This window comes from Eucalyptus grandis, chromosome 6, assembly GCF_016545825.1.
Source record: "Eucalyptus grandis isolate ANBG69807.140 chromosome 6, ASM1654582v1, whole genome shotgun sequence".
NCBI classification, from domain to species: Eukaryota; Viridiplantae; Streptophyta; class Magnoliopsida; order Myrtales; family Myrtaceae; genus Eucalyptus; species Eucalyptus grandis.
This window is the reverse complement of record NC_052617.1, coordinates 41344394-41371666: the sequence shown is the minus strand read 5'-3', so window position 1 is coordinate 41371666 and position 27273 is coordinate 41344394. Positions and strand designations below refer to the sequence as shown.

The window sequence follows — 27273 nt, the reverse complement described above, 5'->3', positions numbered from 1 at the left end:
AAATAAGACTAATTTTAAACCATGATTAGTTGATGGGATATGAAGAAATTCATGGATTTCTTATCCTATTATATCCAGTTCTATCTCGTTTAGAAATCCGGACAACCAAACGCAATCTTATTTAAAAAAATGAAAATATTTCAAATACTTACTTGAATTTTTTTCTTTTCACTATATATAAGATCTCATAAGATCTCATGGAGCTAAAAGAATAGTTGAACCTGTCCCAGCATAATAAATCAAAAGGACTAGATGTGGACCTATCATAAAACCTTAACGCGGCAAACGTGTGCCCACGTCCTGAGTTTCAATATAACATAGTAAATTATTCACTCCCTCCAATAAAAATCCACCACGTCATTAGCAATTAGCAATGTAAGTTTTCTACGCAACCTAAGTACGACCGATTATAAGGCTGCCATGCGAAATAAGGCAGGCTGGCTTGGACGGTCCCTTGATCACGTGAATCTTGACATTCAGTTGCCTTCGCGGGATCCATGTACGTTAGGTGCACACAATAATTTTGTGACGATGCGATTCCGTTACTATTAATTTTCATCGGAGCTCTTTACGCTATCAAATGAGATAAATCCCACCAAAAGTTTATGCAAGAACTGTCACAGTCGAGATGGTCTCAATATGCATGCGTCTAGCTCGCCTAATACATTCTTTCAGGGAGAGGGGCTTTGAATTTGATTAGATCTAGAGACATTCTCGGGTGCCCTCCACGGCAAAATGTGCATAAGGACGGAATTGCCACGTGGCGCTGGCGAGGGCTGGTCCTGGTCCCACTCCTACTTGGTTTTCTTTTGGGGTCCCACTACTACTTGGTTCTCGCAACGAGAAAATATTGGGGAAGTCTTTCTCCTTGTTTGCTGCATGAAAGTGCAGGGCACGTCTGTGTGCGTATCTGAACTTCCGGCAAGGTTCAGGCACTCCACGCACCAACATTCCCCTCCTCCGAGACTGAGGAGGAGACTTCCCTTTCTTGGTAACGAGGGTTTGTTTATGGCAGTTTGACAATTCCAGTATCATGCTTCACCCACAGAGAGAGAAGAGAGAGAGAGGAAGAAGAGAGAGAGAGAGGACAGCTTTACACCTCAACACCAATGGCCTCCCGGGTTTCTAGGAAGCCTTCTCTCAACACCCAACCCACCTCCCCTTCTCTACCCATCTCTCTCCGTCTCTCTCTGTAGCACCTGTCGCCCACCATACTTCTCCGAAATCAAGAAACTGTGAATCCCATTGTTTTTTTTTTTCCGCCTTTTCTCTTTTTCTCTTTTGAGATTTTCCATTTCTGTCCTCTCTCTCTCTCTCTCTCTCTCTCCCCTCTGGTTTTGCCTATTCAAAGAAGTTTGCAGGGATGTATTTGCTTTTTCGTTTTTTTCGTGAATTTTAGCGATTTCCCATTCGGCTTTTCAAAACCAGGAAACCGAGACAGAGAAACCTGCCGCCCAGAAAAACCGGCCAGAACTCCCGCATCAAACGAACCTCTCTCAATGTGACTCAGCTCGAAAAATTTACCCCGTTTCGTTTCTGGGTGTTCGGAGCCGGGATTTCTGGTCTGGTTTTCTTTTCCTCCCTCTTCTTCTTGTTCTTGAGGGGGCTGGTTGATTCCGTGTTATTCTCCTTCATTCGTCCTCGTCGTCTCTGTTTCCGCCTGCGAAAGATAAATCTCGTTTCTTGTCGACCCACTTTGTTTAAAACGTCATCAACATATTGCGATTTTGAAAGCAGCATTCCGTTCATTCTGTCTCCGGAAAAAAACGTTTCCGGGTTCCTTGCATATTTGCCATTCGCCACCCTCCTCATTCTGGATATCGGTTGAAGATATCTGGTAGGATTGAGGGTGTTGCATCAAATTCTTTCTCAATAAAATTAGGCTGCAGAAAGCTCTGGGGATAACCTCCAACGAAGCAGGTCATTTACAGGGACAATCAAGAAAGAGAAACAAGATTCTATATGCGTAATTCAAAGGTGCCTGGAAGAGGGCGTTTTCGTGAGTTCAGAATTTATCTGTTGGGCGGCCGGGAGAGCGAGGTGAAAATATGGGCTGCTTGTGTTCGAAGGAAGCAGTCGTCGACGAAAAGATTGGGGAAGATGTGAAGGCTGCGGAATTGAGCAAGTCCTCTGTCCAGTTGGTCGCTCCCAGTGCCAAGAGTATAGAGTCACAGGGAAATGGCGGGAATGATGGCTCGTCTCGTCCGATGTCAAAGGCCTCCTCGCAGGTGCATCGGGGTTCTGTGCACGCCGCATCAGAAGAAGCAGAAAAGAAAACCAGGATTGTTGAGAGACCCACAAGGGGACATCAGAGAGGAATAAGCATGGATTTAGGACAAAATGGAGGACTACAGGGGATGTCGAGGATCGTCAGTCTGCCTCACGGTATCGAAGGAGAGCAAATTGTTGCTGGATGGCCATCTTGGCTTACTTCGGTTGCCGGAGATGCTATTAGAGGATTGGTACCTCGGAAAGCTGAGTCCTTCAAGAAGTTAAACCAAGTGAGTGTTTCTTGTGGCCTTATTCTTTCGCTTTAGCTCCTGGCTCCCGATGATATATAGATTATAGAGATCCTGGTGAACATTCTCCTTGTACAGTACGAAAGAACATCAATGCTCATTTGCTACGATTATGATAATTAATTCCTATTTGTGGGACCACGTTCTTAAACTAACTTTAGTTGCTGGAATTATGTTAACCATTCATTTTGTTTCGAGTAACATTGAATTCCTCTTATTCATGATTCTAGGATAATTAGCTGATTGTTTCCGCTTCATCCTTGTCTTTTACATAAAAGGAATGAATGAAATGCTCTTCATGTAGATTGGACAGGGGACCTACAGCACTGTTTACAGGGCTCGTGACCTCGAAACGGGTAAAATTGTTGCAATGAAGAAAGTGAGATTTGCTAACATGGATCCCGAGAGTGTGCGCTTCATGGCTAGGGAAATTAACATATTGCGGAAACTTGATCACCCCAACATTATGAAGCTTGAGGGTCTTGTCACTTCCAGGATTTCAGGCAGCTTGTATCTTGTGTTTGAGTATATGGAGCATGACCTTGCTGGCCTTATTGCCAGGCCTGGCGTCAAGTTAAGTGAGCCTCAGGTATGTTTCTCCTGCTGTAACATTACCAAAGTGTCGAAGGTAGTAGTCATTGAAAGTATGATTATGGTACGCCATCAGTCTAACTGACTTGATCTCTAAGGGGACACGCTTTTCCTTCTTTTTAACCTATCAAATCAGAAGAGCTTAAACAAAATTGAATGAAAGGCACATAATGTTTTCTAGCTTAAACTTCTGACTCACAGAACTTAGAGTTCGACCTTGGTTGTCTTTTCGGCGATATTTCAGTCAATCTTTTTATTTTTCACTGCTTAGAAAGTTTAATCCTTAGATTTCTTCTGTTTATCCCAGACAGTTCTGTAAGACTCCAATAGGCGCTGTCGGTTCCTTCGAGAAAATTACTGAGAGAACTTTCCTGCATTACATGGAAGCCTAATTACGATCTGCCTCCTGATCTTGCAGATTAAATGTTATATGCAACAACTGCTTCGTGGACTGGATTACTGCCATAAGCGTGGTGTTTTGCATAGAGACATTAAGGGTTCTAATCTCCTAATCGACAATGATGGAGTCCTCAAAATCGGCGACTTTGGTCTTGCCACATTTTTTCAGCCTGACCAGCAGCAGCCACTGACCAGTCGTGTGGTAACTCTTTGGTATAGGGCACCTGAGCTGCTGCTTGGTGCTACCAAATATGGAGTTGCCGTGGATCTATGGAGCACCGGCTGCATCCTTGCCGAATTGTTTGCAGGAGAACCTATTATGCCTGGAAGAACTGAGGTAGCCCTCCCTAATGTGATTTCTGTGCTATGGTGTCATTTACACTTGCGAAATAAGTCTCTCCCAGTTTGATAGTTGCTCCTTTGATTAATCCTTAACACTTAAATTTCGTCTTAAAATTGACCAACAAAATTGCAAACATTCATAGGTGGAGCAGCTACATAAAATTTTCAAGTTGTGTGGTTCTCCTTCTGAGGATTACTGGCAGAACACGAGGTTTCCACAAGCAACTAGCTTCAGAACTCAGCAACATCATAAACGCCGGGTCGCCGAGAAATTCAAAGACTTCCCATCTTCTGCTCTGGCACTTATAGAAAAACTCCTTGCAATGGAACCAAAAGAGAGAGGATCTGCTGCTTCCGCACTGAAAAGTGAGGTGATAACTTGCTATTATTTTCTAGGCTTTCGGGCTATTTCATTACGATTTGGAAAGGAAATATGCTCGAGTCATTTTGGTTGTCTTGTAAATGTGCATATACCTCTACTGGCGGGGAATATATAGAAACCGTTTTCATTCTTTCGTGATGGTGATGTTTTTCAATTATTCTTAGTGTACTGGAACTTAAAAATGCTTTAGATTGCAAAAATGGGATGTTATATTCCTGGTTTGCCCCCAAAGTTCTAAAGTTTAGTTTCCATTTCAGTTTTTTATGACAAAACCCTTTCCATGCGACACATCAAGTCTGCCAAAGTATCCTCCAAGCAAAGAGTTCGATGCCAAGCTACGAAATGCGGAAGCAAGAAGGTATGCCAGTATCTCCCCAGACCATTTTGGCTTCAATTCTACAATTCTGTAGCTCTTGAATTTTCTTTTAGCAGCGTTTGAGGATACTGCTGTCAGCTTCCATTGCTCTCTAGAATGTTCTGCTCTTTTCCCCTGATCAAGGAAGGCTTTTATAGGCGACTTTTAAATTTTGCGTTCAGGCAAAAAGCAGAGGCAGTCAAAGGACGAGGACCTGAATCTGTTAGGAGGGGTTCGAGAGATGATAAATTGCCGACACCAGAATTTGATGGTAACGGGGAGGTTTGTTTGCAGGTATGAGTAAGGTCATGATGACACATTCTCTTTTGTTCTCTTCAATATCTCATCTATGCAAACTTGGAAATTTGCAGGGACAGTCAAATCACATAAGCATTAGTCATAAATTCAATCCCCAGGAGGATAGTGGGTCCGGTTTCCCAATTGAGCCTCCGAGAGTAAACAGACCGAATGATTATTCTCATTGTAGCTCGATGATTCACCCCAGCATAACCGAATCCTCATTGACCAGCAAGGGTAGCTCCAGAAAGAATCAAGCAGATTTGAAGCCGCAGAAGTCTGTCATTCCCCATGCAACAGCAGACTTGTCAAATGCATCTCTTAAAAAGAATGACGAGGGGGCTCCTAAAGAATTGGTGCAGGTACAGCCACAATTGCATTTTCTGCTCAATCACTCACATTCTTGAAATATCACCTGAAATTCAAAACCTGAGTTTATTGACTACAATATATGCGACTGTCATGAAATTCACATGCATCCTGGGGTGTAGCGAGTAATAATATATCTGATCCAACGCTTCTAAAAACGGAAAGTGCAACATGGACTTGTGGTTGTACTCAGATGGTTTCTATGAATCACATGGTGTTATGTTAGACAAGCGCATTAATGCGCTGTGATTCTTCCTAGCAAAGAACTTCCAGGCTCTGCCTTTACAACTTGTAACTTATCCTCTGCAATTGCAAATTAGGGATATGTACCAAAGAAAAACAGGATCCACTATTCAGGACCGCTGATGCCTCCAGGAGCGAACATTGATGATATGCTGAAAGAGCACGAGAGACAAATCCAGCAGGCTGTCCGAAATGCACGTCTGGGCAGGAACAGGACCAACAAGTATGGGCAATCCCATTAGTCTCGAGGAAGTGTCGACAGGGAAAATGTTCTCTTAGGACAGGGCTGCTGATACCAGTGAAAGCACGCCTAGCTGTGACAAACACTCAAGAGCTTCATTACGAAGCTGAAATAAAAAGGTGTCACGTGTATAATATGGGGAGTGTAGCTTTTGTTCAATGTATATTCGTCTCTATTTTGTGGATGAAAAGAAGGGCCTCTTGGCATTTTGTGTCACTCTGTAAATCTTGGGAGGAAGCTTGCTGTGTATAACAGGAAGGATTTTTTTTTCTCGTCAAGTGAAAGCCCATAAGGAGAAAAAGATTCTCTTTCCTTCGAAACTTAACCTAAGTAATATTGCACCCATCCAAAGCCAACTCTAGTTTTGTAGCACAAGGTTAGCTTAAACATCGTTTCAAGCTCCTCTTATGTAGGGAAAAAGTGGAGGCAACTTTTATGGTTCATGAGTAACTTGCAAGTTATGCATACTGAGAAAAACTTGAAACGAGGGACTTCAGCCGTATTCTCTCTCCATTTCCTTTCTTGACATGTAGTATTGTCAACTCCTGGTTCATGTTTCAATCTCAGATTTACGGTTCTGAGTAGGAGTCAAGAAAAAAATGAGCTGCGGTAATGTTTCCCTCGATATAATTACTAAAGGCAAGGCATGACAGATATTGGCGAAATGCTTTGAGCTGAGAAGCATTAACAAGTGACAATTTACTAGAGTTTTTCACATAAAAGGCACATGGTTATTGCAAGAGAATGTGTCTAGCACACCTTTCTCTAAATAGATAAGTAACAGTGCATTAATGGAATCAAAGAAAACAAGAACATGTCTTTATCAACAACCCACGTTCCTATCCAGGAACAAAAGTTGGAAAAAGGAAGACCTACACTATACTACTGTACATTTGAGTTAAATACTATTTTCTCCAAGACTCAAAGATCTGAATTGTTTTCGAGCTCTCTTATTCACTTCAAGCCTACAGGTATTTACATATCTTGCTTAGGCTTCCGGCTAAGCTCTGAATAGTGACCGCCCATTAGCTGCAGGATCTCCTCCCAAAGGCCTGAGGATGAACTTGATGAACCACCACAGATCAGATTTGAGCTACATGCAGCGACATACCAATAATCAGATTCTATTTCTTCTCTCAACTGATCAAACTGCCATCCAGCATAGCCCATAAAGAATCTAAAATCCTGAGGCTTCAGAACTCCCTTCTTGACCAGCGCAGCTGCTTCATCCAAATTGTTGCGAGCGCCAAAACATAGACCAGGAATCACCTCCTCAAAGCCAGGAAGCTTGGCCTTTTCCCCAGATTTTAGTAGAAACATGCTTGCTTCGAGGGGGCCACCGAAATGCAAAGAACAGTCAGCGAATGTTGTGGCGAGATCGAGGTTAGTGGGGTTCATGTGTTTGATCTTCTTGTTAAGTGGCCGATTGATGACTACTCCAAATGGCCCCTCTTGTGGGTGTCTAGTTCCCGATCTGAGAAGGAGAACGACTGTTCTCTCGAAAGTGCGAACCCCGTCAAGCTTTTCCGTAGCCACAAGGACACAGCCAGTTTCTGGTACTGGAATGGGATGTGCCCATTTAACACCTAGAGGTTTGGACTCATGATGACCCTCATCTTTGTTGTAAGCCTCTGATTCTCCTTTTTCTACCTGTTCATAATTTCAAGAAGTAAATAACCACCAGTCCAAGTCATTATAGGGAAGCAAATGTCCATCAGCAGTGGAGGATTAAGTCAAACTCTTTCCTAGAATTTGCAAATTTTTTAACTGCTCAAAGTCCCGCTTGACACACCTTAGCCCAAGAAAGTGAAACAAGACTGATAGAGGATGGTGGACTTTTTGTTTTCCCTAGCTTGGCGTAAAAAGAAAACGTCAAGGAGAGGATTCAAGAAGGAATTAAATATCTCTTGGGCCCACATTCGCTACAAAGTTAGAGAGAGATTGGAGAGAAACTAGAGTGACTATATCTCACTCTCGAGAAATTTCAAAATGCACCTTTTTTTTCTTAGAAATTTCTAAAGGCATGTTTGCCACACTTCTGGCGTAAAGGTCATTTGTGACTTGAGCAATAGACAAAGTCTTTCAAATAAGCTCATCATCTATTGCGATTCACCTTCATTTACTTTTGTCCAACCAAACAAGGTTTTCTCCACCTACACCTCCATTTGTCCTTATTCAGTCAGTTCAAGTATTAACCTTTTATAGGGTAATTTAATACAACAAAAGACAGGTGAGACCGGGATAATCATGCATGCAGGCCCTTTTAGCACCAAAATAGACTCATGATTGGATATTTAGAGATCTAGCTGTTTACGACTAATGATGACATCTCCATACATGCCCAGATGCAGTCCCTTTTCTGAGTCTCTGTATAAAGAATAGTAGTAAGTGAAAGAACATTACCTGCTCCCTTGCAAAAAGATTGGCCCTGAACTCTCTCCAATCCAGATTCTTATGGTTAGACTTCTGAGAAGCGGTATCATTGGATCTGTTGCCATCAGAAGAATCTGGGGTAGAACGATCGCCATTTCCTGTGACAAAGTTACCACAAAGTCCATAATTCTCAAGTTTTTATGTTTGGCATATCAGAAAAATCATCTCTTCCACTTACAATCTGAGTACTTCTTCAGTTCACATCACCATTAAGTTACAAATTACCAAAAGGAGAACTCAGTGAATATTTACTTACTTGCATTAGATAAAGGTATAATGATAAACAAAATATCTTTGATAAAAGGTACAACCCCTGATCAACATCAAAAGTTGTCAGTCATGAGCTAGGGCTGTTCCTCATTGCCAAAAATAACAGTTGTAGGACAATTGGTTCATGCAGCTTTTGTCTCCACAGAGATTACTAATGGTTAAAGGAAAAAGGCTTTAAAAAAATTCCTTAACCAAGCTTCTTGAGAATTGTCTGGCACAAGTCCAGACTGCATATTATTACCTTCACCAAAAAAAAAAAAAAAAAAAAAGTCCAGACTGCATAAAATCGAGGTTCAATTCTGAGTCTTTTCTTTCTCTGCCTGGACTCTGAAGTACCACTTAATGAAAATCTTTTAGCAAAAGAAAACCCAAGGACTGTGCAAGAGGGCAACAAAAACTAATCAGGCAACAGAAACATTCCATCCTTAGATTACAGAAAGCCAAGTTGAAAAGAGCATGCAAATTTACATCAAATTTATGTAGAATTATTCAATTTTTTTATTAATATAATCTATCCTTACTATGATGACAGTGAGCTGTAGTCTTTACAACTGTTACCCTAGCCTACTTTTCAAGAAGTCCTACAGAAAGTAAAGTCAACATTATTGTTAGTGTTGTAGAATTTGGCTTCACTAAAATTGTTTTGCTGCTTTTTAAGCCCCAATAAACGACCTTATCAACCAAGCAATAATTCTGAAGAAAAATATATCTATCTTTAAGCAAATGACACACCAAACACATTCTTCTCCCTGATTCTTTTGGGACATGGTGCTAGGACATAACAATTCAAAAGGTGACAAAAAAACTACAAATCCTTTCACGTACTAACAGATTGAATACACTGGAATTATCATCCTCTAAGCCTAGAGATTGGATACTGCCCGATAGAGAGTTCAAAGTGAAAAGAAAAACCACTGTTGCAATCCGTTCTCACATTTCTACAGTATCCAGCATCCTCCAAAGCAATCTGCTTTTAATTAATCATACATTCTTTCAAAAAAAAAAAAAAGTTGCCTCAATACTCTTTTTATTCTTACTTCTTGATATGCATATACATGTCTAATATGTCCTCACAGAAGGCTACCAGTAAGGGACTTACACCCCAGGATGAAACCGGGACATACTGAGGGCATCAAAACATGAAACCTGAGAAATTAATTCACCTGAGCTACTATGTTTGATCTAGATGGCTCCACACAGATGCAAGCGAGAGGAAAAAACATAATAGAAAGAAAAGAATATCCCTAATCCTTCGCTTAAAGGCATGGCAATTTCCAGAACGTGGAAAAACCAACTAAGAGCTGACCTACTTAAACAGTACTAAGAGCCAATAATAGCAATTGACATTTTGTGGTACCAATTTGGACAGTCATATAATTTTCTCATAGAGGTTGACGGAGTGAAAAAGGCTCTGCAGCTACTTGCAAAGTGTTTGACAAGCACTCCATAGCTGCAGCAGCCCGTAGCTAACTGCTTTAAGGAAGCTGCTTCACCAAACTTCAAGGGATTACAAGTATAAAGGATGCGCTTGCCAAATGTACGAGTTACAGCATATCACGACAGCTACAATACAACCGCAGGTATATCCAAAGAAAATAATCATGATGACGATGCACCGATGACATCGCAGTCCTTGAGTTGAAAACTGAAGCCGAAACATGCAGTCATGCAGTGCGAAAGATAAACATGAAACCCATAGGATGACATCAAAACAAGCGAGCTACTCCAGATTTTTCCAGGTTTCTGATTAATCACAATTAGTGATCCACTAGTTAGTAAATTCAAAGCTTGAATTGACGCATTTAGAATCCGCATACGTCACGGCCCCCACGGATTATCATATACTCTTTCCCATCCTCAAACGGATTTCACGGTAGTGTCTCGGCGACCCAACAAGCAAAAAAAAGTCAAACTTCGACGACGCATACGGATGAAAACGAAAAAAGGACGACGAGGGCAGCCCCGCTCAAGAACCATCGCAAACGCCAAGAAAACCAAACAAACGCGAACCACATCGAACGATGCACCGAAACAACCCGCGACCCACAAAAATTCAGTTTCGAAAGGGGACAACTTAACACCCACCCGATGAGGATGAATTGGAGTTGTTGTTGTTGTTGTTGTTGCTGTTGTTGTTGTTCTTCTTGGCCAGAGCTCGAACGACCAGAGATCGGTGAAGGACGGGGCGGGGGGCGCCGGAAGGCCTCCGCTTCTTGAGGGCGCTGATCTCGAGGACCCTCGTGCCGGCGGCCTTCCCGGATTTCCCGCAGACCTCCCGGAAGGAAGTGCGGAGCAGGCAGGGGCTGCCGCTCGCGTTCTTGAGGTTCAGAGACCACAGATCCATGCCTGTTTCCCCACGTTTCTTCTTCTTTCCCCTGCTTTCTCGGCCGGAGAAGAAAAGGGCGGGGGGGAACAGAGGAGGAGGAGGATGGATTGGGTTGCGCTGTTTTCCTGCAGCTCACTCGGGGAAAGGAGAGAGAGAGAGAGAGAGAGGCTTCTAGCTCGATGGAGGAAAGTGTTGGACTCTCGGTGGGCTGCCAGTGCAGCGCAATACACAATTCGTCACTGCTAGAGAGGAAGAGAGAGAGAAAGAGAGAGAGAGAGAGAGAGAATGGAAGGGTGAGAAAATCAAGTAACGGATTTGTCGAGCGACAAAAACAGATGAAAACGATACCTCTCGTTGGCCAGAGAGAGAAAGAGGAATATGGAGGGAGATGGAATATGCTTCTTTTTTTTTTTATTTTTTATTTTATATATCTTCAAGAATGGAAATGTTATCTTCCACTCTTTCTTTCGGCCAGAAGAAATTTGCTCATTGAGATTTGTTGGGTTTTTTGTTTTTTTGTTTAATTTTTCGCAAAGGAAATTCCAAACGGGTATGCCCGCAACGTATAATCAGAGACCTTTAGAACAAAATTAGCCAATTCCCAACTTCAATTCATTTTCTTTAGATCTAGCTTCCCTAAACTATATAATTTTTGGAGGCTCATTTAAGTTTAGTAGCCACAACAAATTCATGTCATACGTCGATCATCTGAATTATTAATTTAAGGGGATATCAGGCAAAAGAAAATAGAAGATAAATTTACGATACGAATCAATTTGGATTAACGTGGCACAAGTGTTCGAGAATTTTCATAATCTTTTTGTCTAGTTGTTTCCATTTTTTCACAAAATCGCTTCGCCTTTTTTTTTTTTCCCCCTTGTCAGGAAATAACAATAAAGAGGCTTGGAAACGTAACAGGACACAGAAACATGGAGGCCTAGAACAACACAAACAAAAAACGCAGGCAACAAGGCCCAACACAAAAGCATGAACAAAAGGCCATAAGGCCCAACACAACAGGAAGCGGCCCAAACACAAGAGGCCCTTCTTTTGCAATCTGAGGAAACCCTAGCAGCGCATCGCGTAAATCAAATAATTTAATTTTTGCAAGGCTCATGCCTGCACAAATTCAGGTATGACATTCGCTGGATTACCATATTTTCTAGTCACATTCTCCTCTACGTAGTGGAAAAAGGGTATATCCTATACTCGATCTCTCCAATTTCCTTTAATATAATAATCGAAATCACAAAATCAATGAGACGCCAAAATTAAGTTTTAAAATATTTATCTTACTTAGATAAAGCGCGCAAGCATTAACTCATACAAATTTGTTATATCTATAGATGGATATAGGTATGAGAAATGCTTGCGTGACTATTTTCAACAGCTTATTTTGGACTATAAAAAACAAAAAACAAATAATTAAAAATTATTGTGGGGTCCACTCCTTAAAAAATTTGTTGCTCACGGTATTCCGTTATTCTGATAGTAACTTAAAGACTTTAATGCTAGCAAAGCCCTATGGATATCTGCTGCATAACATCATATTTGAATGACTAATCATCTTTGTTCAATCTCATCAGCCATAGCCAAAGTACTTTTGCGATTTCATCTTTGGCTAGGAGTTAACCATCCACCGTGCATTAAACGTCACGTTTTCATCGAGAAGATAAGGAAGGTGCAGAAAAAAGCACGGCTGCTCGAGATTCAGCAAAACCGTTAGGATTTTTCAGATGAGTAGATAAAACAAGAGAGATAAAATAGGGCACGATTTTTAGCAGCGAAAGGCCTACCCCAGGAATCTTTCTAATATTGGAAGGAAGGAGTCCCAACGATCAAAAACCAACCGTCATCTAGGGAGATTCGGAACGAAAACCTCGACTTGAACAAGTAAAACGTCAACGTCGGTTTCGAACCTTTTGTCCTTCGCCTATATATACAGAGCCCCGCTGGTATTTCTTTCCTCTCTTCCTTGCGGTAAGATTCAGATCTCCTGCAGATTCTCCTCGCATCACGCAGCTCTTGACTGGTGTTCGCGTGGTTCGGGGGGCTCGCCGTCGCTCGTTTCCACTCGTAAGTCGTTTGATTTCCTGAACGGCATTGCAGAAGTTTCTATTTCGTGTGGTTGTCTTGGCTGGCGTGTGATTTGTTTGTCTTGTTTTTCTTTGTGTCTTGATTTCTTCTTGACTAGTTCGTGTGCTTCAGGGGTTGCCATCGTTCGTTCCCAACTCGAAACTCGTTTGATTTCCTGAATGGCATTGCAGAAGTTTTTATTTCTTGTGGTTGTTTTGGCTGGCGTGCAATTTGTTTGTCTTGTTCTTCTTTGTATTTTGATTGCTGATCGTCGCCGTCGATGCGCAAATTTCAAAAAAATAAAAATAAAAACTGCGTTTGGATCGCTACTTTCTTTTCTTGTGGCATGGTTTTCACGCTAGACAAATTTGTTTTCAGTTTTATCGTGTGAAGATAGATGACATTGAAGCTCTTGTTCATGCAGAAGGATCTGCCCTGATTTCTACTCCAAGCGACAAGACAATTTACAACATGGATATCGAGTTAAAAAAAGCTCATGAAGCTAAAGTACGTTTGTTTTTCACTCTGCCGGTTGTGACGATATCATTCAACATTGTTATTGCTGTAAATTTATGCTTCATCTAAACTGTATTCCTTAGGGAAACAACGTTAACGGAGGAGATGACAAAGACGGAAACGATCTGAATGAGTGGCTTCCGGTGACAGCATCCAGGAAGGCAAACTGGAAGCACTCAGCCTTTCACAATGTCACTGCGATGGTTGGTGCTGGTGTTCTTGGCTTGCCCTTCGCGTTGTCTCAAATTGGATGGTATGTTTCTGACAAGTTTATGTACTAAGCTACTAAACTTTAAAATAAGCTCAGCATAATCTCCTTCGGTGATCATCCCATCCCTAGATAGATCTTAGCAGTTATATGAACAATTCTGTCAACCGTTAATCGTTATCAGAGAAGATGAAAACCCTCGATGAATTTAAAGCACAATCACTGGGCTTGATTGAAGTATGTCGAGGGTAAAAAAAAATATTATCTGTGGAATTTCGTTAATTAATCGCAACTTATAGGATTCCCGGAATCGGCATGATCATCGTCTCGTGGGTGGTCACCTTCTACACGTTGTGGCAACTCGTGGAGATGCACGAGATGGTTCCGGGGAAGCGGTTTGACCGGTACACCGAGCTGGCCGAGCATGCCTTCGGCTCGAAGGCTGGGTACTGGTCCGTCATGCCTCAGCAGATGCTTGTCCAGGTCGCGACCGACATCGTGTACACTGTGACGGGAGGGAAATCGCTGAAGAAGTGCCTGCAGCTGATATTTCCGGCGATGGCGAACATCAGACAGACGTATTACATACTCTTCTTCACTGGCCTGCAAATTTTGCTCTCCCAAACTCCTAATTTCAACTCATTGAAGGGAGTCTCTCTGCTCGCTGCGGTCATGTCCCTTTGGTAAGAAGACCAACATAGAGATACGAAATATTTCATCACAAGTTGTTCTGCATCTTTTGATTAAAGAGTTCAAGACGGGCACTTTGTCACTTTGCTTCCTTATTTTATCCAAATTTTGCATGCATGCAGTTACTCGATGGTGGCCTTTGTCGCCTCGACCGTAAGAGGGGCCAACCACCACCACGGGATCAAGTACGGAGTCCGATCCCACACGACGGCCGGCATGGTGTTCGACACGCTGAACGCACTCGGGACCATCGCGTTTGCATTCGCCGGGCACAGCGTCGTCCTCGAGATCCAGGCCACGATCCCGTCCACCCCGGAGAAGCCGTCGAAGAAGCCGATGTGGAAAGGCGTGATCTTTGCCTACGTCATTGTCGCGCTGTGCTACTTGTCGGTCGCAGCCTCCGGGTTCTGGGCATTCGGGTCGCTCGTCGAAGACGACATCCTTATTTCTCTGGAGAAGCCAAGGTGGCTCATTGCCGTGGCTAACTTCATGGTGTTTCTTCACGTCCTTGGAAGCTATCAGGTACCATTCTCAGAGGAGCATGTCTGGTTTTAATATATTTACTTGTGCTTTGGGCAAAAAGGATATAAAACCGTGTGCAATTACCGCAACTCAGTACTTGTTGGTTTCACATCTCAGGTTTTTGCAATGCCCGTTTTCGATCTGATCGAGTCATGCCTCGTCAAGCACTACAAGTACAAGCCGGGACGTCCCCTTCGCCTCATATCTCGCACTGCCTACGTTGGTAAGAAGATCATCATTACTTCTCTCAATGCTCAGCTCTTCAACTGATCTATCCGGGAGATTTTCCTTAAATTACAGAAGGAAATCTTCTGATGTTATTAGGGATTAATCATCTGTCTCATTCGAGAATTCTTCTGTGTCGGCGACAGCTTTAACTGGGTTCATCGGAATGTGCATCCCATTTTTCGGGGGACTTCTGGGATTCTTCGGAGGACTTGTGTTCGCGTCCACTTCTTACTTCGTAAGTCGGAAGACTTAATGAGAATCGATATCCGCGCTTTTAATTAAATTCTTTCTAAACATTAAAACTATCCAAAACGTTTTTAAACTGATATTCGTTTTTCTTATCTTTTCCACGTTAAAATCAGATACCGTGCATCATGTGGCTCGCAGTCCACCGGCCTAGGAGGTGGAGCTTCCACTGGACAGCATCATGGGTATGTTCACTTAGCTTCAAGCAAGGATATTTACATTTTTATGCACGTTCCATTTGATTCTCCTCGCATTTTTTGCGACGTCTGTTTATTTAATGTGCGTTTTGATGACAGGTTTCGATCATCGTCGGAGTGTTGATAGCAGTGCTTGCTCCAATTGGAGGAGTGAGACAGATTATTCTCTCAGCCAAGACCTATAGAATGTTTTCTTAGTTGGGTTTTACAGTAGGTGTAGGACGGAAGGCTTAGTAATATGTTTGTCCTCACAGGGTCATATCTTTGGATGTATTCTTACTTTTTATTAATGTAGACAATTGATTTTCTATGTGCTCGCCATTCACATGATGATCAGGAGAACGTTTCGGTAACGCTTGATAAATTTGTGTATTCTGGCCGCTCTACGATGTCGTGTGCTTTTACCTTGCACAACAGTCAAAAAACACGCAATGATATAGGGGCAGAGCTATTTTCATATCCTCTTGAGCTACAAGACCCTCTTGAGCTAATCGACCGACAATCACCATTACCACCTCTCTCTCTCTCTCTCTCACCATACTTCTGCTAAGTTTTCAAGTCCAGTTTGCGGCATCTTTCTGATACGACAGGTGAATCACTGTTAAGAAAAAGATGTCTTTTTTGTCCAAAACCATGTGAAGCAGACAACTTTCCTTTCGTGAGTTTGCCAACGCCTAACGGCGTTATTCAGTTGGTTTGAGATGCTAGAGAATCATTCAGTCACGCTTTTTCTGGATTTGACGGAGGTCCAAACTTGGTTACAGCTTCTTCCCCATTTGAACTCGTGTTTTATCATTAGGAAAAATGTTGAGAGCATGACATATGTGATCACGAAGAACATTAATGACTTTCTTCACAGGTCAACCGTAAAAATTGTTTAGTCTTTAATCTTCCTTTCCTTTTCTTTCCAAATTTATCTTCATGCTTGTTGCAATGGAGAATGCAAAAATGAAAGATTTTGAAGTAAACCAAGATAAAAAGTCGCAATTATGGATGGTAAATTTGCCTAAAAAAATTGTTATCAACTTTAAAATGTGTATCTTAAGCCAAAAAAGATGTGGGAATAGCCCCACCCATTATTCAACTCGACAGAAATTTTTATTTGAATTGATTAAACCATCGAGACTAAGGGGTAAAAAGTCGCAATTATGGATGATAAATCCGTTTGTAAATTTGCCTATTTCCGGAATAGAAAAAATTGTTATCAATCTTTAAAATTTATCTTAAGCCAAAAAAATGTGGAAATAATTTCTCTCACTAAACCTAATTTCGGTCCCTCATCTCCTCTACGTCTTTGCCTCCTCCTCTTCCTCCGCCTCTCCTCATTTTATTAAAAATAAAAATGAATTTATTAAAATAAATAAATCATTTTTATTTATCATTTTATTTTTAGTTTATTAAAAATAAATTTATTAAATTTATTGAAAATAATTTATTTATGATAAATAAAAATAAATCATTTTTATTTGCCTTGAGTGTTTTGCCAAATAAAATTATTTTTATTTTTTATTTTCATTCATTTTAAAATAAATTTATTCGTAAAATAAAATAAAGTAGAATAAATAAAATAAATTTATTTTTATATTTTTATTTTAAAATAAAATGATATATATATATTTATGATTTATTTTATTTTATTTTATTCATTATTTTTTTGTTACTAAATCATTTTTATTTTTATTTTTTTAATTGATTACGAAATGAAGAAATTTTGTGTCGTTATCAAACGAATATCGAGAAGACTCAAACGGTTATTATTTTTACTTAGAAACTCTTCTAGAAATAGAAATAGAAAAACTTGCATACGGTTGTCATGCGCCCTAAAAAAAAAAAAACTTGCATAAAAAACGTTGTGGTTTGCGCGGACCCTATACAGGGGTTAAAGGTTAGCGACCTTCTTGATGGCGGAAAGGTTGCTAAAGAAGAAGGAGAAGAAGAGCATCTTCCATCATTTTAAAAGATTATCCTCCATTTTCTTTCACAACTCCATTGCACGATCCCTTTATTTAAAAGGAAAATAGGATAGATATTATACAGTTGAATGCTTCAAGTTCAACTCTTGACGTGAGGCCATGGATGGCTCCACCAAGTACTATCCCTTTCAACTGGTGAAACGAAAAGTTTATATATCACTGATTGACTTTGATATCCTTCGAGGCTTGACCCTTGGCGCAGATGGTGGTGATTTTCTGGAACATAAAGATCATCTTTACCTTTTGTCTTGGCCGCACTTTATTTCAGGATCATATCTGATCTCGCGGTGTTTCAAGTCTTCATTGGCTTGAATTCGCCAAGTTGTTGCTATTCAGATGCATTGAAAAAGCCTGAATTCTTATTGAATGATCGGCAGTGGCTGTGATTCCGTTGAATTGCAAACTAATTCTCGTTATTGTCATATTAAATCTTTATATATTTTTCCATGTGAGAGCCAAAAACTTTTGCGGTCAAGAATTTCTCCTTGCCATACTTCAAGAATTTGTGCTATGTTAAATTGGAGGATCTATAACACCAAGTTCTATCACTGTGACTATGACTATGAGGCACACGCCTCACCTCCCAGACCATCTGAGATTCTGAGCAGCTTCACAGCCGGGGACTCTGTAGAACAAGCCACCAATTTCCCTGACAATCTCATTGCTTTGTCTTGAAGGGATTGCCTAAACTAAAAGGATGGTCAAAGCGGAACTATGCTATGCTTATGCATTAATACCATGAATTTTTGTATCTTCTGTCCAAAGCACACATCTCATGAGTTGCATTTAGATGTCGAAAATGTGGCGAGATGTTTGATATTGAATAGAGTTTTGATTGGATTTCTTGAGAAAAGTACTATATATTCTCTTTTAAGGAATCTGGGATTGGTGTTGCTTCACTGTTTGGATGCAGCAATCTGTATCTTAAGTTTGATCATAGTCATAATTTGACTTCCAGAAGATCAATTTTCATGATAATTCAAATTTATATTCTAATAAAACACCTTTTGGGTCACTTTTCTTTACATTAATACTCCACTTTCCCAATAAAATTGCCACGATTCAATATGATGAAGATTCGTGCATATGCATGGTCTATTTTCACTAGGCGCCAAATTGGAAGCTGATAGTATGACTTGAATCTCACTGCTATCTCATCTTTCCCTATAAGAGATTTTTTTTGTTGCAGCTGATTGTTAACTGATAAGACATTGCTTCGAAGTCTTTATACTTCATACATAGAAAAGCTGCTATACTTGTATTGCTTCCAGGAGAAATGACAGTGCTCCTCCATCTCATTCTTCTTCAACAAGATGCTGCAAATGCGCCGTGTTTCTTAGCTTTACAGGAGAAGGCACTTGAAAGAACTTTACAGACCATCTCTATGCAGCTTTGGATCTGAAAGTCATTGCGAGATGAAAAGCTATTTCCCCTGAATTGCTCAGCACAATTCGGAGGAAATAGCTTCTGGCCAAATGAACTCGAGATTTAAGTGGAGCAGGTATAAATTGCCTATTGAGCTGTCTACAAATACAAACCAATGGCTTTGTCCATTTGAGCTGTTCTATGCGGTATAAATTGTCATCTGGCTATCAACGACAACATCATGACCCTCAGAGGCTATGATAACTGCTTCAAAACTCTTGTTAAGTCTGATCACCTCTGGTTGAGCTGTATGTCATTGACCGAGAAGAGCGTACAGAAATTGATGCCATTTTAGAATGCAGCTATGGGGATTTGAAGGTCAAGATGTGTCGAATTCGTCTTATATAAGAGGATGATCTGGAGGATATTCACCAATCTGTTGATCATTCAGCTTGGGATAGCGATGATGACTTGGGCCCTGAGGCCTGTCAAATTAGTTCCCTGGAAGATTTCAATCCTACACATTCAACAATCAGGGACTATGAAATGTGGTCGCTTTTCCAACTCAGAGGCTTTATTCCAAAAACGGTATCATACTACATCAGCATGCAATTGCTAGCCATGCTAGCTTAATCGTTATTTCTGATCCTCATGAAATGCTGCCCTTCTTGTGCATTGTTTCTACATCAACGCACGGACAAAATTCCTGCTGTGTTTGTCATTCTGCTGGTGGGTATATTCACAGACCTCACTGCCGTCAGAATTATACAGAAGTATCTCGGTCAGGCTCATCCAGAAAATTCAGGAAGTGCGTGAGGGGATCACTTAAGCTGTAGCCAGGAGCTGGTGAATAGCAAAATTCACCTCCAGTACTTTTTCCTGGGGATTGCATTTCTCTAGTGTTGAAATTCCGGTCTTGTCACTCCTAAGGATGTGAGCAAATCCATAGGATCATATACGTTTTGGGATTGACCGTCAGAAATTACCTCTTTACATATACCTAAATCTGGTGTTGAATCCCACTGTCGTTTTGGCAAGGGCAGGAGGGTGCAGCTAGAGTACTACAAACTCCTGTATACATATGACCGAAAAAAGTGCTTTTTAGTGAAATTTTTTTGTCCCTTTCCTTGCCAAATGAAGCTTTTTGTCAAATTTGGAAAAAACAATGTCACCCCCTCAACTTATAATTTTCCTTACCCTCGCCTGCCAATGGAAAATAAGCTCCTTTGTCAAATCAACGGATGATAAACCGACAAAGGGAAACGAAAAAATCTCCCGCGAATGGCGTAGAAAGCAGAGCAACACAACCCACCGGACCAGAAATGTGCAGTTTACTTTTCGAGTTATCTCAGGTTTTTCTTGGCGAGGGGAAACGCCAAGCCTAGGAACATGTTCTCCTTCACTTCTGGGACTCACCCTTTATCCTCTCCTCGGAATCTCGGTCCACCTCCCCCTGTTTCCGGGGGAAAGATCCAATCTTTATCCCCACGGCTCTCGTCGATTCATCTCCGTCGACGAGAATCGCCAATAAATGGGAAGTGGGTTCGTCCAAGACAAGGTCCCAAGCGAAATCGGCAGACTCTGATGACCCAGTTATCTCCGCACCGAATGCACAAGGTGGCGGTGGTCCGTCGACCAGCTTCTTGTCCGTGCTCTGTCCCTTGCTCAAGCTCTTTTCCGTGAGTTCGTCGCCCTGCAATTTCGTTTCAGTGTCATTAGATGGCGTTTGATCTTGCGCCTAGAGTCTGCACTTGGCATCACTAGCTTACCGAAAAGCTCTGTGGAAGCAATGTTTATGCTCAGCTAACTGGTAGTGATGACCCAATTTTTAGGGAGGTTTATATAATTAATTAAGATAAAGAGGATCTTGGAACTTTATTTGAACCATTATTCTTTCAGCATCCGAGAGGTCCCCGTATTGCGTTAAAAAAAAATACCCTTTGCAATATCATTCTTTCCACTATGGTAGTTAATTTGGCATGCTGCATTCTTTGTCTCTTTTGGGTTCGGGTGCTATATTTGACTGTTATATTGTGCTTATGGTTCTCCACATCGACCGAACTTTCTTGTTTCTTGTAGGGAGGAGATCCCTCCGGTCAAAGGAATGACGCTTTGGAGGTACTCTTTTGAGACATTGAAAATGGTTTGTTCATTAGATAGTAGTATAGATGCAAAACCGGTATCTTTGGCTCAATAGGGTGAGGGAGAACCTTTTATCTGGTTGTATGGTCGTACTATCATCTTCGTAGTTCTTTTTGGAGCTCTTGTAATCTGGAGGCTTGAGGAATATCATTTGGTTTCAGTTATTGTAGTGTGAAGAAGAGAGTAATCTTGTTTCCGGGGATTTTAATGCTTTTTCCTGTAATGCGGTACTAGGTGGCAACCTCTTCAGTATCCACCTTGGCAAGACTTCCATGGGGTTCAAGATCAGTAATTAATTTGAAAGATGGTGAAATCACGGTTCCAGGTCCTCCTAGGCCTTTGCAATTGTTTGAATTTGGTAAGGATCTTCAACAGTGGCTCTTTTTACCATATACTGCTTGTTACTCGAAGGAGATTTTGTTCTTCTTGTAGTTGGCAGACAGACTGTATGGGGACTATACTTCCTCTCAACAAGAGAATTAGATCTTAGCTTATTTAGTGGATACGTCAGATGAGGAGTGAATCGTGTATGAGAGAGGATAGGCCTTAAGCCATGTTTAGCCATTTTGAGTCTCCCATATTAGCCCCTTTAATCATTCTCTCTTGTTGTTTCTTCAGAAGAAAAAATAGCATGTTTTGCTAGGTGATGATATTTTAAAGTTAGTCCCCAAATTCTATTTTCTAATGCCATGTAATTAAAAGATCTAGCGACATTTCTTTTCTTATTTTTCATTCAACAGAGGCATGCCCCTTTTGCAGGAGGGTCCGTGAGGCCATGACTGAGCTAGATCTTTCTGTCGAGGTGAGCAAAGCAAACAACGTTACCTTACTCATTAGTGATTTAATTCCTGCTATAATCTGCGGTTCTCATTTGTGTCTAGATACCTCTATGTTATTCTTTTGAATACTATTAAGATTTTAGGGTCACAAGATAGAGGAAGAGAAATTGCAAATGACTTCATCTCTGCCAATTGAATTCATGAAAGATTACATAGAGGCTCTATTCCTAGAGCATAGAGACATTCACAATTAGTCATGAGATCCTAACTATCTTATCTGGAACTACCAAGTAATCTCTAGAACTACTAAATATACTTCAACAGGTATATTTCACTCTCGAAATATATCATTCAGCAGCAATCAAAATATAACTATCATGTTAAACTTAAGCTGCTGAGATAGGTCTGATATCTATGCCGTTACTGTTAGGCTTACATGTTATATTTCTTTAAGCCTGACAGAGAAGAACATTGTTGTCTTGGACCAATGTGACCTTTCCTGTCTGTTCACGTACCATTGTGATGTGGCTTCAGGAAGGTATTCATGCTATGCGATGGGAGGGAATTGCCCCCATGCATTTTTTTCCATGACCTAGTAATGTAACTTAAGTATTTGAATAGTTTTTAATCTGGTCCTCATAGAAATTCTAAGAGAAGGTACAAGAGAAGGTATCATTATAGATTTCCATAATTGTTGCCCCCATAATTAGGAGCCATTATAGACAATCTTGTTGTTATCAAGAAATAATTAGTTCACATACAAATTCTATTTGTTATTGTACATATAATCCTTGTTTTAAATAGGCCTAATAACTTTTGCCTAGATTAGTAATATTTTTAAAGATGTATCATTAACTTTTAAGTTTGCCCCCGCTTAGTTTGGATCCGTGCTTGTGTGGTTTCCTGTTGTTAACTCCTTCATGTGGGTACTTAGGTCTATCCTTGCCCAAAAGGGTCCGTAAGGCACAGAGAACTGGTCAGAAGTCTTGGTGGCAAAGAGCAGTACGTATCTTCTCTGTAACAGTTGCTAAGCCATTTTGTCTGAAGTGCATGATGATTGTTCTTTAGGCATCTTTATATCAGACCTAAAAGCATTTAATTTATATGCAAAAAAAAACTTCTGAGCCACATTGAATGTGCACATGACAACTAGTTCTCAAGGCCCCAGGGATTTTATGTTTCTGAACTTAATTATCATCTGTAAAGTAGACAGTTATCTATGTTGCAACACTTACGTCCCAATTGTGAGCGCAAATATGAGTTTTCCATGTGGTTGTTGCACTTGCAAATTAGCATGAAAGGATCTTTGAAGAACCATAGGATGCACTGAAAATCATTATCAAAGAAGACTTTGACAAAATGTTCTATTTTTACCGAGTTGTATTGTAAATTGTAAAAATATCTGACTCTAACTGTCACAAACATAGAAAATAGAAGAAAAGAACAATAGAATGCCTGCTCTCACATGTGTCTGGCTTATTTATGAGAATAGGAAACAAGAGAGTTGTTGTGAACTTAATGTGCAAAACCATAAAAGTATTGAATGGGGCTATTTGCATCTAATGATGACTAGAGGTAGTTTCCCTAGGAGTGTATATCCAGAACTCCTTATAATTCCTACTCAAGTGCAAACTAATCCATTAAATTTGAATGTAAGTGAAGAATGGAAATCAACCAAGTGGTGGGATATTTTAGCCTGGTGGTGTGGATTATCCTTGGCATTTGAGAACTGATCTTTCCTTATTTACTCCGAATGTTGCTTGAGGTGATGAATATATTACATCTTTTATTCCACGCATTTTATTTGTACAACCTTACAGTTTGACCTTTTGCAGGTTTCCTTTCCTGATTGACCCAAACACCGGTGTCTCAATATATGAAAGCAGTAAGTCAGACAGTTATACTCGATGGAAATCTTTTAAAGGGGACCATTGCCATGGTTCTACCATTTACATGGAATGGTCATTCTTTCTTTATAATTGCATTAAAAAAACCTGCAACATGTGAAAATTCAACTCTGAGTTATCTTTGGTCATGCAAAAGATCCTTACCCTTGAATGATCTAGTTTCTCTGGACCATGGTCATCATAGATGAGAAGGAAGTCAGAGGAAATGGCATATGTCCTGGATAGTTTCCATTGTGTGATCTTTACCAGACCATCTGCGATTTTTTTTGAACTGGATGAGAATTTCTACTCAACATTCTAAAACTATCTTTTGTCTTTTGTTCTATTTCTCATCCCATTTGTGCAACCGTTGAAGCTGATGACTGGGCTTGCCACTAGTTACAAAACTTGTTGCCGGGTGGCAACTCATAAACTACTTAAGTTTCCATCTCTACTTTGAGGGACAACTCACATATGTCCATTCTATTGATTGCTTTCAATACCTAGACCTCTATAAATATATGCTTGGGGAATCTAGTTGGTTCTGAGATCTCATGTGTATGGCTTGAAACCACACTCCAGGATCTTCCCTCTTGGTTTCAATTAATCGTCTTAGTTTTACGGAAAAATAAGTGGATCGGCAAAGATGCTTGGGGAAAAAGCAAGTAAAAGAGACACTCAGCCTCCGCAAGGAGAGCCATGGTGTACAATTTCCATCTGATGTTTATCATCAATTCTGCAAATGTTTGTCATCATTAATTTACTGTTTGTAGCTCTATAAAGTGCATAAAATTGTTTACAAACAATAGACACTTGGGTAGTTTCTAGAACTTCTTGGCCAGTATTGAGTTGATTTACAGCTACTGGTTTTTCCCCCTTTTGAAGCCTTGAGACACTCTAAATTCTGGCACATCCTTCTGTGTTTGCACAGGTGACATAGTCAATTATCTATTTGAGAAATATGGCAATGGTAAAAACCCAAGTGCTGGGCTACTTCAAAGGTACCTCTCTGTCTACCTCAGAGAACACTCATATATCAGTTGTTCGCTTGTTTTAGCATTTAGAGGAAGACATTGATATTTACTTGAAAGCTACCATATGCTGTCTCTATCTACCACGAAGAACACTCATACATCAATTGAATCTTATTCTTATTTTTATTTTTTCTGAAACCTCGAGGAGAGTAGAATTTTGAACATAGAGGACCAATTGCAATATAATGGAATGGTAAAAGCAAAGAAATAGAAACTTGGCGGGAGTTTGAGGAGAACATTTGGTAATTCCCCCAATAATTACATTGTCTTCTGAGGCATTTGTTTTCCTTTTTTGATTCTCATTAGGTGAAAAATAAGAGAACCTCTTGGAATGGAAACTTTGGGAGTGGTTTACAAAGTGCTGTTGTAATCTAGGACTTTAATGTGAGTGTGCATTCCTTATTGGTCTGAGGTGTACATATATCATGTTGATGACGTGAAGTTAAGAGAGTTTGGACTGCCTATTTTTTTTTTTTTGCTGTCATAAATATATGATACAACTAATATATTGTGTCTGTTGACTTTGTTCATCTCCTCTCTTTCTGTCTATCTGATACACAGCACATTATTCACGGGATGGATGCCAACAATTCTTAGAGCAGGTAGAGGAATGACATTATGGGAAAAGGCAAGACGAGACCAACCGCCAGGAATGTTGGAACTTTTCTCATATGAAAACAATCCTGTAAGAAAATGCGATGCTTTTGCTGGTCTATATCAAGGATAACGTCCTACTCAGAATTTATTAACTATAGTTTAAACGGCTTACTCCTGGAATCCATTTTTAGTAGATCGCCTGATGTACCACAGAAGTCCCTACTTGCTTTCAGAGTATTGAAGCATTATCCATCTTTCTAAATGAGCTCATTTCATCATCGGTGAAAACAAAGAAAATCTTTTAGTCATTCATGTTAACTTCTTTGTTTGCCCACTAAATAGTACTTTGTTCCACCTTCAGTATGCTCGAATTGTCCGTGAGGCGCTTTGTGAGTTGGAGCTTCCTTACATCCTGCAAAATGTTGGAGAAGGATCTAGACGGGAAAAGATACTTATGGACCTATCCGGATCAAAAGAGGTTAGTTAGCGCATGGATAACAGATCATGCCATTTTCCAGCTGCATATTACATTCTATGATTTTGACATCAATGAGCCCATAAGAGGAAACTCAATGCAAACGTCTTAAATTGCAGGTGCCTTTCATAATTGATCCCAACACAGGCAGTAAGATGGGTGACTACAAGAAGATCCTGGATTACCTGTTCCAGACATACTCTTCTGCTGCTTAGCAAGATTAGGAGTGTATAGATGTACCTGCAATCTGAACAAACATTTACATCCGTTTGGCTATGTTACTGCATGTCTGCAGATGTGCCTTTGTGATATCTACAAATAATTCCATGCATATACTTACATGTCAAGAAAATCTCAGGCCAACTGCTTGTATGGCGGCAAAGGGTATCTCTATGCTGCCGCGCCCACATGTATGGACTGTCATTACGCGACCCGGAGAACCGGATGTGACCTATTTGTTACAGGGACTTGTAGAAAACTTAGTTCTACTAATTGTCTTATGATTTATGAAGATTACTAGTAATTGAAAAGTTAGTATCAAGTTAAAAACGTTTATTCTTTCACGGAGGAAGCTACGGACGATATGTATAGGAAAGTTACCAGACACGTATAATCTGAGATATAATAATTAATCAATGGAATTTACTGGTTAAAACAAATTTCTAACCACATATAATTTGCTACTTTCTTATATTGGAAGTTACTAAAGATATTGAAAGCTAGTTTGAAGTGTACCAAACATTAGATAACTAATTGACTTTTCTAACTTTCAATTCTTTTTAATTTAATCGATTTTTATTTATTTATTCTCAAATCTTATCTTGAAGTATACCAAACATTTGGTAGGATTAATATGCCCACATTTACTGTTTTGGGGATCTTATATCCCACTTATCCTATTCTTTTCCAATTCTTGCCTTGACGACCACAATTAACCTTAACCTTTTAATACAACAATTCAAGGTGAAAAAAATCAGATTACCCCTTGCAGTCAAAACCTAAAAACCCATCTTAGATGGCAAAGATGTCACATGCGTTGCATTCCAATGGTCTCATTGCAAACCCTAGCGAGCTAAGCATGATATAGATGTCTTTAAATATGTATAATGCCAGCCTTTTCGAATGCTGGTTAATCATGCGGATAAGATTAAACAGAAAATTTAATTGAAGTGATGCATGAACCCCCCAACTACTCATATTTAGAATGTGTAGCTAAGTGACTCCATCCATTTCTTCATTAGAAAAATATAGAGCATACATCATTAATAAAAAGAAAGTTTTACCCAAGCAACTCTATCTACTCGTGATTTGAGGATTATAATTACCTATTCTCTCAAATATTACACTGGAGATGCATCGTTTAATGGGTTGAATCCACAAATTCAATATGATCGATTGAGAAAACCACCCTTCTAATGGTTCTTATCTATTCACATCCTCAAGAGAAAGCAGAAAAAAAAGATCCATAATTTGAATTGCAAAAGCAGCCAAAATTCAACTGTGTAAAGCGGCATCCCTTTCAAGAACATTGAGATAGGCTGTTCAGGGACCAGAATCTCAATGATTAAGGGG

At 40.2% G+C, this 27273-nt stretch overlaps 4 protein-coding genes across 5 annotated transcripts; 3 read left to right on the top strand and 1 right to left on the bottom strand.

Annotated features, from left to right (window-relative positions):
* The first annotated feature begins 1348 nt into the window (after positions 1-1348).
* On the top strand, positions 1349-6050 carry LOC104449814 (probable serine/threonine-protein kinase At1g09600). Its single transcript, XM_010064083.3, has 8 exons — positions 1349-2501; positions 2824-3108; positions 3529-3846; positions 3995-4222; positions 4491-4591; positions 4771-4882; positions 4960-5247; positions 5575-6050. The coding sequence occupies exons 1-8, from the start codon at positions 2049-2051 to the stop codon at positions 5737-5739; spliced, it is 1950 nt and encodes a 649-aa protein (XP_010062385.2). The 5' UTR covers positions 1349-2048; the 3' UTR covers positions 5740-6050.
* Positions 6051-6446: 396 nt separating this feature from the next.
* LOC104449813 (UPF0301 protein MAB_4928c) lies at positions 6447-11061 on the bottom strand. Its single transcript, XM_010064082.3, has 3 exons — positions 10527-11061; positions 8142-8269; positions 6447-7388 (listed from the first exon to the last, which is right to left on the bottom strand). The coding sequence occupies exons 1-3, from the start codon at positions 10783-10785 to the stop codon at positions 6714-6716; spliced, it is 1062 nt and encodes a 353-aa protein (XP_010062384.2). The 5' UTR covers positions 10786-11061; the 3' UTR covers positions 6447-6713.
* Positions 11062-11882: 821 nt separating this feature from the next.
* LOC104452012 (lysine histidine transporter-like 5) lies at positions 11883-15648 on the top strand. The gene is made up of 9 exons (XM_010066552.2): positions 11883-11900; positions 13222-13350; positions 13443-13612; positions 13867-14250; positions 14380-14779; positions 14897-15002; positions 15151-15242; positions 15370-15438; positions 15550-15648. Exons 1-9 carry the CDS (start codon positions 11883-11885, stop codon positions 15646-15648), a joined length of 1467 nt encoding a protein of 488 aa, XP_010064854.2.
* Positions 15649-19945: 4297 nt separating this feature from the next.
* LOC104449812 (hypothetical protein) lies at positions 19946-26183 on the top strand. Of its 2 annotated transcripts, none has more exons than XM_039316212.1 (10): positions 19946-20467; positions 20868-20906; positions 21165-21288; positions 21690-21732; positions 22644-22711; positions 23545-23594; positions 24527-24596; positions 25191-25314; positions 25588-25704; positions 25821-26183. In XM_039316212.1, the coding sequence occupies exons 4-10, from the start codon at positions 21706-21708 to the stop codon at positions 25914-25916; spliced, it is 552 nt and encodes a 183-aa protein (XP_039172146.1). In that variant the 5' UTR covers positions 19946-20467; positions 20868-20906; positions 21165-21288; positions 21690-21705; the 3' UTR covers positions 25917-26183. The 2 variants fall into 2 exon arrangements, with proteins under 2 accessions (XP_039172146.1, XP_010062383.2); XM_010064081.3 differs by having other exon boundaries at positions 19951-20467; positions 21671-21732.
* Positions 26184-27273: the final 1090 nt, after the last annotated feature.

Coding starts and splice junctions, on each gene's coding strand:
- LOC104449814 (XM_010064083.3), top strand. CDS start 2,049: ATGGGCTGCTTGTGTTCGAAGGAAGCAGTCGTCGACGAAAAGATTGGG. Junction 2,502..2,823: donor CCTTCAAGAAGTTAAACCAA/GTGAGTGTTTCT, acceptor CTCTTCATGTAG/ATTGGACAGGGGACCTACAG. Junction 3,847..3,994: donor TTATGCCTGGAAGAACTGAG/GTAGCCCTCCCT, acceptor AAACATTCATAG/GTGGAGCAGCTACATAAAAT.
- LOC104449813 (XM_010064082.3), bottom strand. CDS start 10,785: ATGGATCTGTGGTCTCTGAACCTCAAGAACGCGAGCGGCAGCCCCTGC. Junction 8,270..10,526: donor CTCCAATTCATCCTCATCGG/GTGGGTGTTAAG, acceptor ACTTTGTCACAG/GAAATGGCGATCGTTCTACC. Junction 7,389..8,141: donor ATCTTTTTGCAAGGGAGCAG/GTAATGTTCTTT, acceptor AATTATGAACAG/GTAGAAAAAGGAGAATCAGA.
- LOC104452012 (XM_010066552.2), top strand. Junction 14,780..14,896: donor ACGTCCTTGGAAGCTATCAG/GTACCATTCTCA, acceptor TTCACATCTCAG/GTTTTTGCAATGCCCGTTTT. Junction 15,003..15,150: donor ATCTCGCACTGCCTACGTTG/GTAAGAAGATCA, acceptor TGTCGGCGACAG/CTTTAACTGGGTTCATCGGA.
- LOC104449812 (XM_039316212.1), top strand. CDS start 21,706: ATGACTGAGCTAGATCTTTCTGTCGAG. Junction 23,595..24,526: donor TGTCTCAATATATGAAAGCA/GTAAGTCAGACA, acceptor GTGTTTGCACAG/GTGACATAGTCAATTATCTA. Junction 24,597..25,190: donor AGTGCTGGGCTACTTCAAAG/GTACCTCTCTGT, acceptor TCTGATACACAG/CACATTATTCACGGGATGGA.